Source organism: Nilaparvata lugens, chromosome X (genome assembly GCF_014356525.2).
Source record: "Nilaparvata lugens isolate BPH chromosome X, ASM1435652v1, whole genome shotgun sequence".
Lineage (NCBI taxonomy): Eukaryota > Metazoa > Arthropoda > Insecta > Hemiptera > Delphacidae > Nilaparvata > Nilaparvata lugens.
In genome coordinates, this window is record NC_052518.1 from 103,696,608 (window position 1) to 103,715,090 (window position 18,483).

Consider the following 18,483-nt stretch of genomic DNA (forward strand, 5'->3'; position numbering starts at 1 on the left):
CATTTGGAAACACATGCTCTCGACTAGAGTCGAGTCTCTTCTCGACCTGAGTCGCGGAAGTGTGAGTTGAGCCTAAATGAAACTAATTAATTCTGTTAAATGAAAGGAAATTCATATGAATTTTCACAATATTGTAAAATTGTGAATAAATAAATGAATATGATTTTTTCCTGTCGACGGGGACTCTGATCTTCAACCGTTTAAGTTTCCTGTCATTTAAAAAGTTTGATATCATGATATAATGTTTGATATCAAAGTTTAAAAATATACTCCTATCATGTAAAAAGTTTGGTTGTATATTTCTTGACCAACCACAAACTGCAAAAATGCCCTACTTTATTATTTTTGATCCGATTGAAAGATATTCATTTTAATTATTATCAAAGAAAATCCAAATTAAATGCTGTAATTCACCACGAAGACTTCTGCTACTGCAAATATTGACAACAGGGTAAACAGCTTGATGGAAATTTGATGAGCGCTACCATTCAAAAATTATTTGTCATCCTGGGAATCGAACCCAGTACCTCCTAATTGCCGGTCAGGAATGCTTTTCCTTGAACCAAATTACAGCATTTTATTTTGATTGTCGTTCAATAATAATTATTCATTAATTGGCATTTGAATAATTGCAATATCTCACTAATTTCCATCTGTAGCCTGGCTGGCCGCTAAGGCTCCGTATAAAATGGGCGCTGATATCCAGAGATTGTCAGTTTGGTGTAAGGGTAAGCATTCCTGACCGGCAATTAGGAAGTACTGGGTTCGATTCCCGGGCTGACAAATAATTTTTGAATAGTAGCGCTCATCGAATTTCCATCAAGCTGTTTATCCTGTTGTCAATATTTTCAGTAGCAGAACCTTCGGGGAAAATTACAGCATTTAATTTTGACTGTCGTTTAATAATAATTATTCATTAATTAGCATTTGAACAAATGCAACTTCCAATTTATTTCCATCTATATTAATTTTATTCATCTTTGGTATTGTGTTTTATCTAGAAAAGAATAAAGGTGGGTTCACACATATCAGTGTCGGTGAACGTATCCGGTACAGTGTAGATATTAATCCCATGATTTCTTATGGGTCTATTCCCACTCAGCCCGGCCGAGTTAGTATAAATAGTCCTATAAGAACTTGTGGAAATAATATTTTCCTACAGTTACGTTGAAAAGTAGCCATTGCTGCACTGATTACAGAACGCAAAGAATCACTTTTCCGCTCTAGTGCGGGAAAAATTTTTCTGCACTCCAGATTGCAACATGGCAACGCAAAATACTTAGTAGTTATATGGAGCAACAGTGCAGCAAAATCAAAATGAAGTTGGTAACAGTGACTGCTGTGGCTGCTATAGTGAGCAGAGGTGCAACCAAGCACAACGCGCTAATTATTAAGTAGATATTATAATGGAGGACAGCGACAGCACAGTGACAGCCACCACAGCACACACCACACAGCCGCCCCGCCATTCAAACACACATACATTATTCAGGCAATTTTACCATATTACCCACTTTTCATATTCAATGGTAACTGTAGGAAAAACTTAATGTGAAATACGTGCGCAAAGTTCCTCTGCTGCACTCAACAAACCATTCCGCCCTCGCCTACGGCTCGGGCGTAAACGTTTCCTTCGGTGCAGCAAACTGTCTCTTTGCGCACTAGTTGCACAAATAACTATTTCGCCACACTGCACAGAAAGCAGCTGTTTTCCAGTCCCTACGTGTAGATCTGAAAGACATTGTTTGCAGACGACTCTCGTCTGTCGTCAGAACATGCTTCCCTTTAGGGTACATAGTACCCTTTCCGGCCGCTTTTTGAAAATGTGTTTGGACAACTGTGGCATATGGTGCATTGTATTCAGGAGGGTGAGATCGGAAATTTTCACCCCACTTTGAGTACCCTACGACGTCTGGTTCTTGAGATATGAGACATCAGTTCCCCCCCTCCTCATCCAAACATTCTTATTCGATTTATTATTCTTATATAGCTTATGCCAAAAAGTTAGGGGGCTTCGTGGGTCACATGGTGTAACCTACTCACATCTGATGCAATGCATCTATTTATTGTCTCTTTTGATTTAAAAATCATCACCGAAGCCAAGCTAGATGACAACTCTACTTGACAACATCAACTGTTGGGACGCACAAGAGACCCACGAAACCGCCTAACTTTTTCAGCTATACCTGTAGAGTGGCGAAAAATATCGTACGCGACTCGCTCAGAAAGGTGTTTACGGTATTCGGATAACATATTCCCGGGCTCGGCAAGCTTCGCCCAGGAAACTATCCTCATACCGTAAACACTAACTTTCTGTGCTTGTAGCGTAATATCATAGAGAAACATTAGCGTAAGTAGATATCCCATGGTATAGGGTGTTTATGTCGCAACTTTTACTGTTATCTCAAGCCGATTACTGCCGATTATTGTCGATTTTTACTGTTTTGACTGGATAAGAGTTTATGAACAGCACAATATGAGAGACTACCAGCGTCATAAAGCTTCACAGGAAAGAACTACGTGGACTATCAGCTTGAGATAACAGTAAAAGTTGCGACATAAACACCCCTATACCATGGGATATCTACTTATGCTATTGTTTCTCTATGGTAATATACTATCTTCTCACTGTATGTAATGTGTGTCATTCGTAAGTGTGGGTATTTCAAATTTTCGTTATTTGTGTGTATTATCTGAAATTATCAACACATTTCAAATAATATTAACATCTTGCCATTTAAAAGCCAAACCCTAACCTTTCCTTCTGCCTTTAAACCCTAACTAGCGGGTAATCTTTGCTCCGCAAGGGTATAATTAGAAACTTGACATAATGGAATCTTGAAGATTTGAAATTGGTTTATAACCATCATTAAGAATCTATGAAAACCCTGATGATCCAATGCTCCTATCATTTTGCCTTGCTTCATGGTAGACTGAGCAAATTGTCAAATTGTACACGTGATCAGCTGTTTGAAATAGATACACATGTTCAGCTCTTTGAAATAGATACGCATAATCAGCTGTTTGAAATAGATTAAATTCGACAATGACGTTACAGCCAAGTTTAGGTTGGGTGTATGGAATGGACAAATTATTGAATAATAATTGGATCTTGGTTGGAGAAAACATAGATTTTAATGCATTTCTGCAAACTTACTCATCATCCCCTTCAATTTGACGTATTAAACTTGAAGATTGGTTCAGGGGTTCATTGTTTATTGTTTTTGAAGGGACGGATTCAAGGATCCAAAGGTTCAAAGAACCCCACACGTCAACCGAAGCTTATTGTGTACCCAAGTAGTATTTTAGTTAGGCAAACCAATACCTATGTCCTTTACAAGAACCAGGAGTTTTTCCCTATACTAACATTCCATTCATCACCTGGTTGCTTGTCGCACTCCAGTGTGATACGGTTGGCAGTCTCTTCAGACTGATTAGTCCTCGTGACCTACGTGAGTTTCACTCCTGGCCTTCTTTGTAGGTCCTTCCGCCGAGGAAGGGGCGGACAAGTTGCCTCTAGGGCGCCCGGCCACCCTTGACTCAGCCTCTTGACCCACATTTGTGCCTGGTTTTTCACCCATCATTGGTCTCTTGGGTTTTTTCTTTTTGCCCATCCGAAACTTCGCAGGGTCAAAAGCCTCACCTCTCCCAAGAAGTTTTGCCTAAATGGCCGTCCTTCTTTGAGCATTGGTGAGTTTTGGCCTCTCCACCCACAAACTCGTGACCTACGTGAGTTCCACTCCTGGCCTTTTTGTAGGTCCTTCCGCTGAGAGAGGGGACGCCAAACTGCCTCTAGGGCGCCCGGCCACCTTCGACTCAGCCTCTTGACCCACATTTGTGCCTGGAGTTTCACCCATCTCTGGTCTCTTAGGTTTTTCTTTTTGCCCCTCCGAAACTGCCCTGATGGGGCAGATCCCGTGAGTTTGAAGGCAAGGCAACTTCTGGAGTTGCCTTGAGGTCCATTTTAGTCGCCTCCTACGACAAGCATAGATACTGTAGGTGAATTCTGGTTTTCAACATATTCTTGAGTACAATGATCGACTCGAAGCTCCCCAACCCACAGGGGGCGGTTCAGGGGTTACTGAAATCTCAGGGTTGAACTGTGCATTAAATACACAGATTGAATAGAACCTTTTAGGTTTTGTTCATACACTAGACAAATTTAAACTGAGCCAGCAAGGGCACTCGATATTATTTATTATTATAAACTCTCATTCATGTGGCACTCCTCACTGTATTGGGCACGTTCACTGAGAATCCGCTTTTTACATATGATTCAAAATACAGTGTTGTGTTGTGTTGTATGGCTAGATTATTGAATTGAAATATTTCCTCTGATTATTTACAGGTGCAGAGCTGGACAAGCAAAAACCTTGACAAAGTGTCTGAACTTGTGGAGAATGAGAATAAACTATTAGGCCAGCTGCAAATTATGAAAAACGCAAAAGAAACAGCTCAAAATCAGCTGAAACCTGATCGGTGATAAATTACTCAGTGTTGATTAATGTGTTGATGAACTAGAACTTCTTAATTTAGTTGACGCATTTCAAGAAAAGCCGACACAAAAGGGAGGCCCTGCCAAAAATATGTGCAATAATACTCTCAAAACATACAGCTAATCCAACTGCCAATTTTTTAGAATATTTTTATTTTTGTATGACCATTCTTTATGTTTTATTCTATTTTATTTTTGTACGACCATTTTTTATGTTTTATTCTATTTTATTTTTATGACAATTTTTTATTTGTTATTTATTCTATTTTTGTATGATGCCACATCATTAGACTGGTGTGAAATGTTCAATAACTGTGATAACGTTCAATAATGTTCAATAACTGCCGAATTATAGAATAGCTTGGTACTTCATGGACTCGACATCTTGAAGACAAGCCTAATCATCATACACATGAATACAAATTCATGAAGAATTATACATTGATTCGGTATCCGAAATTTTCTTTCCTCCGTAGTTTTTGGAATTTTTATGAAGACTTCTATTATGCTGAATTAATATTACAGTATTATCATCCTATTTAGAGAAATTTCTATTATAAATATTATAAATATTACTATACAACATCATGTACTTCAAAATTTTATCATAGGAAATGATGAAGTCTAAATTAAAATCATCCCACCACTCGATTGAAAATAAAGTAGAAGACATCTTCTCATATCTGGGTTGTACAATAATTGAAATAAAAAAATCTTCTAAGTTCCTAACTTCAACAAAGAAAACCACAAACAATAGACAAATTTATCAAAATAAAAATGGAAAGCTGGGACTGAAATAATTTACTGAAAAGTGATACGGATAGAACCAGTCATCATTTTGGGGAAGCACTGAGCTAGTACATCTGGCCATCTCATTTTACTCCAGTTTTTTTCTACATTTTTCCATCTAGATTACATTTTCAATAATCTGCTTCTCTAATAAAAGAAAGCAAACAACAAGCCTTAACCTGCGGTCTAAATTTTCCCCAATCATTTTTCAATCGCTCGTGTTGTCGTTCAATGCAATAATCAATCATTGTGTTCCACAGCTCTCTTACACTTCTACAATTATTACGGTCATCTGACGACAACTTAGACAATATCATAACAATCACTACAGGAGAAGTGATTGTAAAGGTAGTGTCTAATTTGGCGTCAGGTGACCGATATACTAAGTAAAAGTGTTAGCTGTGGAATACGGTGATCGATCATTTCATAGAATGATCACATTAGCGATTGAAAACTGGTTGGGTAAAAATTTAAACTGCAGCTTGAGGTTCGATGTTTGCTTGGACTTCTTTTATTATGGGAACAGATTACTGATTATGTAATCTAGTTAGAGGAATTAAAGAAAAAAAACTGGAGTGAAATGAGATGGCTACAGAAGTACTGGCTCAGTGCTACCCCAAAATGATGACTGGGTTTATCCGTATCATTTCTCATTAAATGATTTCAATTCCAGCTTTCTATTTTAATTTTACTTAATTTATCTGTTGCTGACGGTTTTGCTTGTTATAGTTAAGAACTTCGAAAAGTCTCTTATTTCTAGTATATTGTATAGCTCAGATATGAGAAGATGATTTTTATTTTCAATCTAGAGGTGCTTTGATGTTATTTTTTAGACTTCATCATTTTGAAGTTTTTGAAATTTTGAAGTACTAAGTGTTCAATAATTAACTTTCTAGGATTAATTCAATTATAATATCAACTATTGATAGATCTGTAAATAAAAAATAAAGAATATCAATAAAAGAACTTACTGTTTAGTGTTCTTCATTATTATACATAAATCGAAGTTTCTCTAAGTAGGATGATAAATACTAGGATGATTAGTTCTGTGGTGTGAAGTGACTGATAATTTATCCTTTTATTCTTTTCGAATCGAGAAAAACATACAGAGTTTTCTTATATATAGACAGTATATAGGCTCGTGAAACACAGTGTCTAGTAAGGTTCCGTTACATGCACAGAAATAGTATCTCACTACACTTAAAACTTCCGAAATTTACTGTTAAACACAGAGCTCACAGAACACAACCTTTCACTTGAATTTCTTATCTCGTACTCGTTCTTTCGCTTGAAATATATATTATCTCTAATACATACATGTGAACCAAGTTAATCAATTAACACATCATGTCATTTATAAAAATATTTTCAAACATATTATATAACATTAAATTCATAACCAATGAATGTTTGACATTCTTGTCTTGAGATGAGGATGATGATTAACTTTTTGGAAGATCAATTTGACTGACTTTGTTGGCAGACGTAGTTTCATGTATGCATTAATAGGGGCATTCTGGATGTTTATCAGCTCCAGAGAAAAGGGTTGACTTGAACAGCCTTCCGTCGTTTGCACTATCTAAAGCATCCAAATCACCCATTTCTTTCTTTGATAGTTCAAAGTCGAACACCTGGAAGTTTTGTTTTATTCGCTCAGGATTTGAGCTTTTCGGAATAACTGCGAAATTTTTCTGCAACAAATGTCTGAGGAGAACTTGAGCAGACGTCTTGTCATGTGCCTTTGCAATTTCTAACACAACTGGATCTGTCAATGGGTTGAGTTGCGGTATACTACACTGGCGTGGCGATTCCTCTAATTTAATATATTATATGTGCACTTCAGTGATCACTCACGGCTGGTTCGCTCATGCTAACAACATACACACGTACAATTTTGGCAGCACGTTAAAGCAGCGCTCACAGCACACACGACTCAACACAGACTACAACAGCAACTCCCTAAAACTACGCTGCCTTCCCCAGATACTGATTAGATGGGATTTATTTTGTTTTTCACGTATTTGTTCTTACGGTTTAACAGATTTGACCTCAGCTACAGATACTGATTAGTTGGGATTTATTCTGTTTTTCAGGTATTGGTTCTTACGGTTTTGCAGATTTGATCTCAGCTACAGAAACTGATTAGTTGGGATTTCTCTGTTTTTCACGTATTGGTTCTTACAGTTTAGCAGATTTGACCTCAGCTACAGATACTGATTAGTTGGGATTTATTTTGTTTTTCACATATTGGTCCTCACGGTTTAGCAGATTTGACATCAGCTACAGATACTGATTAGTTGGGATTTCTCTGTTTTTCAGGTATTGGTTCTTATGGTTTTGCAGATTTGACCTCAGCTACAGATACTGATTAGTTGGGATTTTTTTGTTTTTACAAATTGGTTCTTACGGTTTTGCTTGTTATAGTTAAGAACTTCGAAAGTCTCTTATTTCTAGTATATTGTATAGCTCAGATATGAGAAGATGATTTTTATTTTCAATCTAGAGGTGCTTTGATGTTATTTTTTAGACTTCATCATTTTGAAGTTTTTGAAATTTTGAAGTACTAAGTGTTCATAATTAACTTTCTAGGATTAATTCAATTATAATATCAACTATTGATAGATCTGTAAATAAAAAATAAAGAATATCAATAAAAGAACTTACTGTTTAGTGTTCTTCATTATTATACATAAATCGAAGTTTCTCTAAGTAGGATGATAAATACTAGGATGATTAGTTCTGTGGTGTGAAGTGATGATAATTTATCCTTTTATTCTTTTCGAATCGAGAAAAACATACAGAGTTTTCTATATATAGACAGTATATAGGCTCGTGAAACACAGTGTCTAGTAAGGTTCCGTTACATGCACAGAAATAGTATCTCACTACACTTAAAACTTCCGAAATTTACTGTTAAACACAGAGCTCACAGAACACAACCTTTCACTTGAATTTCTTATCTCGTACTCGTTCTTTCGCTTGAAATATATATTATCTCTAATACATACATGTGAACCAAGTTAATCAATTAACACATCATGTCATTTATAAAAATATTTTCAAACATATTATATAACATTAAATTCATAACCAATGAATGTTTGACATTCTTGTCTTGAGATGAGGATGATGATTAACTTTTTGGAAGATCAATTTGACTGACTTTGTTGGCAGACGTAGTTTCATGTATGCATTAATAGGGGCATTCTGGATGTTTATCAGCTCCAGAGAAAAGGGTTGACTTGAACAGCCTTCCGTCGTTTGCACTATCTAAAGCATCCAAATCACCCATTTCTTTCTTTGATAGTTCAAAGTCGAACACCTGGAAGTTTTGTTTTATTCGCTCAGGATTTGAGCTTTTCGGAATAACTGCGAAATTTTTCTGCAACAAATGTCTGAGGAGAACTTGAGCAGACGTCTTGTCATGTGCCTTTGCAATTTCTAACACAACTGGATCTGTCAATGGGTTGAGTTGCGGTATACTACACTGGCGTGGCGATTCCTCTAATTTAATATATTATATGTGCACTTCTGTGATCACTCACGGCTGGTTCGCTCATGCTAACAACATACACACGTACAATTTTGGCAGCACGTTAAAGCAGCGCTCACAGCACATACGACGCAAGACAGACTACAACAGCAAATCCCTACAGATACTGATTAGTTGAGATTCATTTTGTTTTTCACGTTTTGGTTCTTACGGTTTAGCAGATTTGACCTCAGCTACAGATACTGATTAGTTGGGATTTATTCTGTTTTTCAGGTATTGGTTCATACGGTTTTGCAGATTTCACCTCAGCTACAGATACTGATTAGTTGGGAATCTCTGTTTTTCACGTATTGGTTCTTACGGTTTAGCAGATTTGACCTCAGCTACAGATACTGATTAGTTGGGATTTATTTTGTTTTTCACGTATTGGTTCTTACGGTTTTGCAGATTTGACCTCAGCTACAGATACTGATTAGTTGGGATTTATTTTGTTTTTCAGGTATTGGTTCTTATGGTTTTGCAGATTTGACCTCAGCTACAGATACTGATTAATTGGGATTTATTTTGTTTTTCACGTATTGGTTCTTATGGTTTAGCAGATTTGACCTAAGCTACAGATACTGATTAGTTGGGATTGATTTTTTTTCAGGTATTGGTTCTTATGGTTTTGCAGATTTGACCTCAGCTACAGATACTGATCAGTTGGGATTTCTCTTGTTTTTCACGTATTGGTTCTTACGGTTTTGCAGATTTGACCTCAGCTACAGATACTGATTAGTTGGGATTTATTTTGTTTTTCACATATTGGTTCTTACGGTTTTGCAGATTTGACCTCAGCTACAGATACTGATTAGTTGGGATTTATTTTGTTTTTCACATATTGGTTCTTACGGTTTTGCAGATTTGACCTCAGCTACAGATACTGATTAGTTGGGATTTATTTTGTTTTTCACATATTGGTTCTTACGGTTTTGCAGATTTGACCTCAGCTACAGATACTGATTAGTTGGGATTTATTTTGTTTTTCACATATTGGTTCTTACGGTTTAGCAGATTTGACCTCAGCTACAGATACTGATTAGTTGGGATTTATTCTGTTTTTCAGGTATTGGTTCTTACGGTTTTGCAGATTTGACCTCAGCTACAGATACTGATTAGTTGGGAATCTCTGTTTTTCACGTATTGGTTCTTATGGTTTAGCAGATTTGACCTCAGCTACAGATACTGATTAGTTGGGATTTATTTTGTTTTTCACGTATTGGTTCTTACGGTTTTGCAGATTTGACCTCAGCTACAGATACTGATTAGTTGGGATTTATTTTGTTTTTCAGGTATTGGTTCTTATGGTTTTGCAGATTTGACCTCAGCTACAGATACTGATTAATTGGGATTTATTTTGTTTTTCACATATTGGTTCTTACGGTTTTGCAGATTTGACCTCAGCTACAGATACTGATTAGTTGGGATTGATTTTTTTTCAGGTATTGGTTCTTATGGTTTTGCAGATTTGACCTCAGCTACTGATACTGATCAGTTGGGATTTATTTTGTTTTTCACGTATTGGTTCTTACGGTTTTGCAGATTTGACCTCAGCTACAGATACTGATTAGTTGGGATTTATTTTGTTTTTCACATATGGTTCTTACGGTTTTGCAGATTTGACCTCAGCTACTGATACTGATCAGTTTGGATTTATTTTGTTTTTCACATATTGGTTCTTACGGTTTTGCAGATTTGACGATTCATTTTGTTTTTCACGTATTGGTTCTTACGGTTTTGCAGATTTGACCTCAGCTACAGATAATGATTAGTTGAGATTCATTTTGTTTTTCACGTATTGGTTCTTATGGTTTAGCAGATTTGACCTCAGCTACAGATACTGATTAGTTGGGATTTATTTTGTTTTTCACATATTCGTTCTTACGGTTTAGCAGATTTGACATCAGCTACAGATAATGATTAGTTGAGATTCATTTTGTTTTTCACGTATTGGTTCTTACGGTTTTGCAGATTTGACCTCAGCTACAGATAATGATTAGTTGAGATTCATTTTGTTTTTCACGTATTGGTTCTTACGGTTTTGCAGATTTGACCTCAGCTACAGATACTGATTAGTTGGGATTTATTTTGTTTTTTATTTATTGGTTCTTACGGTTTAGCAGGTTCGACCTCAGCTACAGATACTCATTAATTGGGATTTATTCTGTTTTTCACATATTGGTTCTTATCGTTCAGCAGATTTGACCTCAGCTACAGAAACTGATTAGTTGGGATTTATTTTGTTTTTCACATATTGGTTCTTACGGTTTTGCAGATTTGACCTCAGCTACAGATACTGATTAGTTGGGATTTATTTTGTTTTTCACGTATTGGTTCTTACGGTTTAGCAGATTTGACCTCAGCTACAGATACTGATTAGTTGGGATTTATTCTGTTTTTCAGGTATTGGTTCTTACGGTTTTGCAGATTTGACCTCAGCTACTGATACTGATCAGTTGGGATTTATTTTGTTTTTCATGTATTGGTTCTTACGGTTTAGCAGATTGACCTCAGCTACAGATACTGATTAGTTGGGATTTATTCTGTTTTTCAGGTATTGGTTCTTACGGTTTTGCAGATTTGACCTCAGCTACAGATACTGATCAGTTGGGATTTATTTTGTTTTTCACGTATTGGTTCTTACGGTTTTGCAGATTTGACCTCTGCTACAGATACTGATTAGTTGGGATTTTTTTTGTTTTTCACATTTTGGTTCTTACGGTTTTGCAGATTTGACCTCAGCTACAGATACTGATTAGTTGGGATTTATTTTCTTTTTCATGTATTGGTTCTTACGGTTTTGCAGATTTGACCTCAGCTACAGATACTGATTAGTGGGAATCTCTGTTTTTCACGTATTGGTTTTTATGGTTTAGCAGATTTGACATCAGCTACAGATACTGATTAGTTGGGATTTATTTTGTTTTTCACGTATTGGTTCTTACAGTTTCGTAGATTTGATGCCTAGTGAGATAGGGAACCCAATGTAGAAAAATTGTTTTTTTGTTTTTCACGTATTGGTTCTTATGGTTTAGCAGATTTGACCTCAGCTACAGATACTGATTAGTTGGGAATCTCTGTTTTTCACGTATTGGTTCTTATGGTTTAGCAGATTTGACCTCAGCTACAGATACTGATTAGTTGGGATTTCTCTGTTTTTCACGTATTGGTTCTTACGGTTTAGCAGATTTGACCTCAGCTACAGATACTGATTAGTTGGGAATCTCTGTTTTTCACGTATTGGTTCTTATGGTTTAGCAGATTTGACCTCAGCTACAGATACTGATTAGTTGGGAATCTCTGTTTTTCACGTATTGGTTCTTATGGTTTAGCAGATTTGACCTCAGCTACAGATACTGATTAGTTGGGAATCTCTGTTTTTCACGTATTGGTTTTTATGGTTTAGCAGATTTGACCTCAGCTACAGATACTGATTAGTTGGGAATCTCTGTTTTTCACGTATTGGTTCTTATGGTTTAGCAGATTTGACCTCAGCTACAGATACTGATTAGTTGGGATTTCTCTGTTTTTCACGTATTGGTTCTTACGGTTTTGCAGATTTGACATCAGCTACAGATACTGATTAGTTGGGATTTCTCTGTTTTTCACGTATTGGTTCTTACGGTTTAGCAGATTTGACCTCAGCTACAGATACTGATTAGTTGGGAATCTCTGTTTTTCACGTATTGGTTCTTATGGTTTAGCAGATTTGACCTCAGCTACAGATACTGATTAGTTGGGAATCTCTGTTTTTCACGTATTGGTTCTTATGGTTTAGCAGATTTGACCTCAGCTACAGATACTGATTAGTTGGGATTTCTCTGTTTTTCACGTATTGGTTCTTACGGTTTTGCAGATTTGACATCAGCTACAGATACTGATTAGTTGGGATTTCTCTGTTTTTCACATATTGGTTCTTATGGTTTTGCAGATTTGACCTCAGCTACAGATACTGATTAGTTGGGATTGATTTTGTTTTTCATGTATTGGTTCTTATGGTTTTGCAGATTTGACCTCAGCTACAGATACTGATTAGTTGGGATTTTTTTGTTTTTACAAATTGGTTCTTACGGTTTAGCAGATTTGACCTCAGCTACAGATAATGATTAGTTGGGATTCATTTTGTTTTTCACATATTGTTTCTTATCGTTTAGTAGATTTGACCTCAGCTACAGATACTGATTAGTTGGTATTTATTTTGTTTTTACATATTGGTTCTTACTGTTTAGCAGATTTGACCTCAGCTACAGATACTGATTAGTTGGGATTTATTTTGTTTTTCACATATTGGTTCTCACGGTTTAGCAGATTTGACTTCAGCTACAGATACTGATTAGTTGGGATTTATTCTGTTTTTCAGGTATTGGTTCTTACTGTTTAGCAGATTTGACCTCAGCTACAGATACTGATTAGTTGGGATTTATTTTGTTTTTACATATTGGTTCTTACTGTTTAGCAGATTTGACCTCAGCTACAGATACTGATTAGTTGGTATTTATTTTGTTTTTACATATTGGTTCTTACGGTTTAGCAGGTTCGACCTCAGCTACAGATACTGATTAGTTGGGATTTATTTTGTTTTTACATATTGGTTCTTACTGTTTAGCAGATTTGACCTCAGCTACAGATACTGATTAGTTGGGATTTATTTTGTTTTTCACGTATTGGTTCTTATGGTTTAGCAGATTTGACCTCAGCTACAGATAATGATTAGTTGGGATTTATTTTGTTTTTCACATATTGTTTCTTATCATTTAGTAGATTTGACCTCAGCTACAGATACTGATTAGTTGGTATTTATTTTGTTTTTACATATTGGTTCTTACTGTTTAGCAGATTTGACCTCAGCTACAGATACTGATTAGTTGGGATTTATTTTGTTTTTCACATATTGGTTCTCACGGTTTAGCAGATTTGACTTCAGCTACAGATACTGATTAGTTGGGATTTATTCTGTTTTTCAGGTATTGGTTCTTACTGTTTAGCAGATTTGACCTCAGCTACAGATACTGATTAGTTGGGATTTATTTTGTTTTTACATATTGGTTCTTACTGTTTAGCAGATTTGACCTCAGCTACAGATACTGATTAGTTGGTATTTATTTTGTTTTTACATATTGGTTCTTACTGTTTAGCAGATTTGACCTCAGCTACAGATACTGATCAGTTGGGATTTATTTTGTTTTTACATATTGGTTCTTACTGTTTAGCAGATTTGACCTTAGCTACAGATACTGATTAGTTGGGATTTATTTTGTTTTTTATGTATTGTTTCTTACGGTTTTGCAGATTTGAACTCAGCTACAGATACTGATTAGTTGGTATTTATTTATTTTTTTTTTTTTGGATTGGTTCTTACAGTTCCGTAGATTTAAAATTCGATTTGATTTTTTGACATTGAAAACTAAATCACTATCATTTCCCATGATTTACTACAATGTCATTCCAGAGCTATAATAACAGAGCACATTTAATTGATGTCATGTTTATAAATATAGAGGCACTTTTAGGAATGTTGATTGTATCTATATAATAAGAGAGAGTAGGGTTGTGTTTGTTCGTTTGTTCGCATCAAAACATGTCAACTTGTGGCTTGCATACCGGAAAAACGGGAATGATTTAGATCTCATAATTTTGAACATAGATTCTAAAAATATCAATCTCGTGCACCTGGAAGCCCAAATATCATTTTTCCTTCTAGATTTTTCAGAATTAATGTTCAAACTTCATTAATAGTACATACGATTTCATAAAAAAATCACCAAATCATATGGTCGGAATTGAAATTTCTTATTATATTAAAGAACTGGATTATACACGTATACAGGTGTAAAGTAGTATAGGAAAATTATGTTTGACGCATTCAATTATGTTTTAATTGAAAGGTGGTCATATGATACATGATTCCTATACAGGATTTCCAGACAAAAGATATGGTGAAAACCGCACATCGATATCTCAAACCTTTCAAAATTTATTTTCATTCATTCCCTTTGTTATAGTATAGAAGATAATAGATAAATGGATGATATATCCATCTATCTATCATCTTCTATAATAGTGGAAAGGACTGGCTTAACACGTACACACGTGGAGAGGATAGGGGAATTATGTTTGACGCATCATCACGTCTGAACTACTGGACTGATTTACTTGAAATGCTGCTTATAAATTCTTAATCAACCGAGGATTCTTATAGGCCTATTTTCAATTCTTCTGGATTTCATTACGCCAAGTTTTAAAATAGACCCTTTTGAAGCACGGGTACCTGCTAGTAATTAATATGAATGACATGCTGAATACATGCCTGCTTTGATGATAAATTGATAGTTTTATTAATTTATTTGTGGAAATAACATTATTTTTAACTGTAGTTTCACAGACTGACAGATTCATTACAAGCTATGCTAGGTAGTTTACTAACTTTCTTATATTTCAGTTCACACTAACATACTTTAAGCACATTTATTTTTTATATTTTAGAGTTAGTTTGCATTTATGTCAGAGTTGTATTTGTGTAAGAAGTAATAATAGGAATTCATATTATATTATTGTTACCGTTGGTGATTATTAATGGAGGTATCTACTTAGTTTTTGATAATGAAAATTCAGATTTGGTTGCTTACAATTTTCAAATTTAACATAGATTCTAAAAATATCAATCTCGTGCACCTGGAAGCCCAAATATCATTTTTCCTTCTAGATTTTTCAGAATTAATGTTCAAACTTCATTAATAGTACATACGATTTCATAAAAAAATCACCAAATCATATGGTCGGAATTGAAATTTCTTATTATATTAAAGAACTGGATTATACACGTATACAGGTGTAAAGTAGTATAGGAAAATTATGTTTGACGCATTCAATTATGTTTTAATTGAAAGGTGGTCATATGATACATGATTCCTATACAGGATTTCCAGACAAAAGATATGGTGAAAACCGCACATCGATATCTCAAACCTTTCAAAATTTATTTTCATTCATTCCCTTTGTTATAGTATAGAAGATAATAGATAAATGGATGATATATCCATCTATCTATCATCTTCTATAATAGTGGAAAGGACTGGCTTAAACACGTATACACACGTGGAGAGGATAGGGGAATTATGTTTGACGCATCATCACGTCTGAACTACTGGACTGATTTACTTGAAATGCTGCTTATAAATTCTTAATCAACCGAGGATTCTTATAGGCCTATTTTCAATTCTTCTGGATTTCATTACGCCAAGTTTTAAAATAGACCCTTTTGAAGCACGGGTACCTGCTAGTAATTAATATGAATGACATGCTGAATACATGCCTGCTTTGATGATAAATTGATAGTTTTATTAATTTATTTGTGGAAATAACATTATTTTTAACTGTAGTTTCACAGACTGACAGATTCATTACAAGCTATGCTAGGTAGTTTACTAACTTTCTTATATTTCAGTTCACACTAACATACTTTAAGCACATTTATTTTTTATATTTGTGGAAATAACATTATTTTTAACTGTAGTTTCACAGACTGACAGATTCATTACAAGCTATGCTAGGTAGTTTACTAACTTTCTTATATTTCAGTTCACACTAACATACTTTAAGCACATTTATTTTTTATATTTTAGAGTTAGTTTGCATTTATGTCAGAGTTGTATTTGTGTAAGAAGTAATAATAGGAATTCATATTATATTATTGTTACCGTTGGTGATTATTAATGGAGGTATCTACTTAGTTTTTGATAATGAAAATTCAGATTTGGTTGCTTACAATTTTCAAATTTACCATATATTTCCTTCCAAGTCCATTATTTGTATCATTAAGGAAGTTTCGTTGTATTTCAAATTGTACTATACCAATATTATTCATGGTATCATATTCTGTGATAGTCATATAGAATTTAAACATTTTTAGGTAATGATAACTGGAGATACTTGTGATATTAGTATAGTTTGTACTAGAATAAACAGGAATAAAATAAATTGATAAATTAACAATAATTATGTTTGTTTCTTTATTTATCAAATTATGTTCTTCTATGAATCGATTATGATCAACTATGAAAATATTACGTTCGTTACTTTGAAAATATTATTTGGGTTTAGTATTTAATTCATGGATTTCTTGAAAAATTCAATCTCCCAGATTTGGTTGATATTCGAGCTATGGATAGGGGTTGACCTAACAAGTGTCGTGCTATAATATGAGACGTTTCGCTACAATACAGAGTGAGTTATGCACTGAATAGTATATTTCGCACCTAGGGCCGAAAATGAGACTTTTCCGGCTCGAAATCGGTTTTCAAGTCCGAGGCCGTAGGCCGAGGACTAGAAAAGATTGAGAGCCGGAAAAACATTTTTGCCCGTGGTGCGAACGCTATTTTTCGCCACACAGAAAAATAAACATATATATATATATATATATATATATATATATATATATATGAGAATAATTGTTTATTAAGCACTTCCAAAAGCAAAAGTGGAAGGTCATAGCTCTAGCAAATCTGAGGTAATCTGAATATCAAGAAATTGTCCAAGTATTTTTATTTTTTATTCTGATTTGTCTAAATAACCTAAAAGATGATTTTCAATTATGTAAGAGATTGAGTTGATACTTTTTATTCTTCCAAATGACAATAAGATGATATTATTATAAATGTTTTGATTATTGAATGATAAACACAAAGAATGAAAAGTTTTTGATCAGCTGTTTTAGCACACTTGAAATTTGGCCAATCTGAATGTCAACGGAAGTTTAGGTTAGAAGTTCTATCATACCGTACTCTGAAAATAGAATTATTTGAATAGTTTATAATATATATCTTATCTATATTTTATTCATCCAAATAAAATGATAGCATATTATTACAGAATACTTTATTGAATTCTAAAAGCATAAAATGATTCCGTTTATCCACCATGTTCCATGATAAACGCTGTACTAGGAGGTTTGAGGTTAGATTCTATTATACTCTGAAAATTGAATTTGAATAGTTTATAATATCTCATTATTTGTATTTCATTCATCCAAATAAAATGATAGTATCTTATTGCAGAATACTTATTCAATTCTAGAAGCATAAACTGATTCCGTTTCATAAACCATTTTGTAAACACGTTCACATCAAATCAGAATCAGCTGACTTCAAGGTTATTTTACAGCCCTAGGGCCGTAAAAAATTTACCGGACTGGTCAGAAAACAATCATTTTCGGCCTCCATATGACGCACGAAAACCAGCTCATTACATCCAAGTGGGGCGAAAACATACAATCTTACCTCCAATCTGATATCAGAAAAATCACTCATCTTCAAATGCTTATAACTCATGAATAGCAGTGAATTTCGCCAATGTGATGACAATATTATTGTTTCTCTCGTCAAGTACTATCATTCCTGAGAGTTTGAGCGATTTCAATTTTCAACAATTTTTGCAAAAATCCATGATGTTTCATGATGGATTTCATGAAAAATGCATATCTCCCAGATTTGGATGATATTCGGGCTATGGGTAGAGGTCGACCTAACAAGTATTGTGCTATAATATGAGACGTTTCGCTACAATACAGGGTGAGTTAATCACCCTGAAAAATTACTTGAAACATAAAGTACTACTACATGATAATCATGATTGTGTTCAGTATGATCAATAAATGATAAAACAACTAAAC

General features: G+C 34.7%; 3 protein-coding genes across 3 annotated transcripts in view; 1 reads left to right on the forward strand and 2 right to left on the reverse strand.

Annotated features, from left to right (window-relative positions):
- The window catches only part of LOC111049572 (interaptin), a 51,386-nt gene extending 46,566 nt beyond the window's left edge, over nucleotides 1-4,820 (forward strand). The window contains exon 9 of the mRNA XM_039442906.1: nucleotides 4,349-4,820. Within this exon, the coding sequence (XP_039298840.1) occupies nucleotides 4,349-4,483 (135 nt within the window). The 3' untranslated portion in view covers nucleotides 4,484-4,820. The remainder of the gene's footprint in view (nucleotides 1-4,348) is intronic.
- Nucleotides 4,821-6,576: 1,756 nt separating this feature from the next.
- Nucleotides 6,577-8,470, reverse strand: LOC120354732 (1,5-anhydro-D-fructose reductase-like). Its single transcript, XM_039442178.1, has 3 exons — nucleotides 8,448-8,470; nucleotides 7,175-7,216; nucleotides 6,577-7,075 (listed from the first exon to the last, which is right to left on the reverse strand). The coding sequence occupies exons 1-3, from the start codon at nucleotides 8,468-8,470 to the stop codon at nucleotides 6,787-6,789; spliced, it is 354 nt and encodes a 117-aa protein (XP_039298112.1). The 3' UTR covers nucleotides 6,577-6,786.
- Nucleotides 8,268-8,907, reverse strand: LOC120354884 (1,5-anhydro-D-fructose reductase-like). The gene is made up of 2 exons (XM_039442907.1): nucleotides 8,866-8,907; nucleotides 8,268-8,766 (listed from the first exon to the last, which is right to left on the reverse strand). The coding sequence occupies exons 1-2, from the start codon at nucleotides 8,901-8,903 to the stop codon at nucleotides 8,478-8,480; spliced, it is 327 nt and encodes a 108-aa protein (XP_039298841.1). The 5' UTR covers nucleotides 8,904-8,907; the 3' UTR covers nucleotides 8,268-8,477.
- Between the last annotated feature and the right edge of the window lie 9,576 nt (nucleotides 8,908-18,483).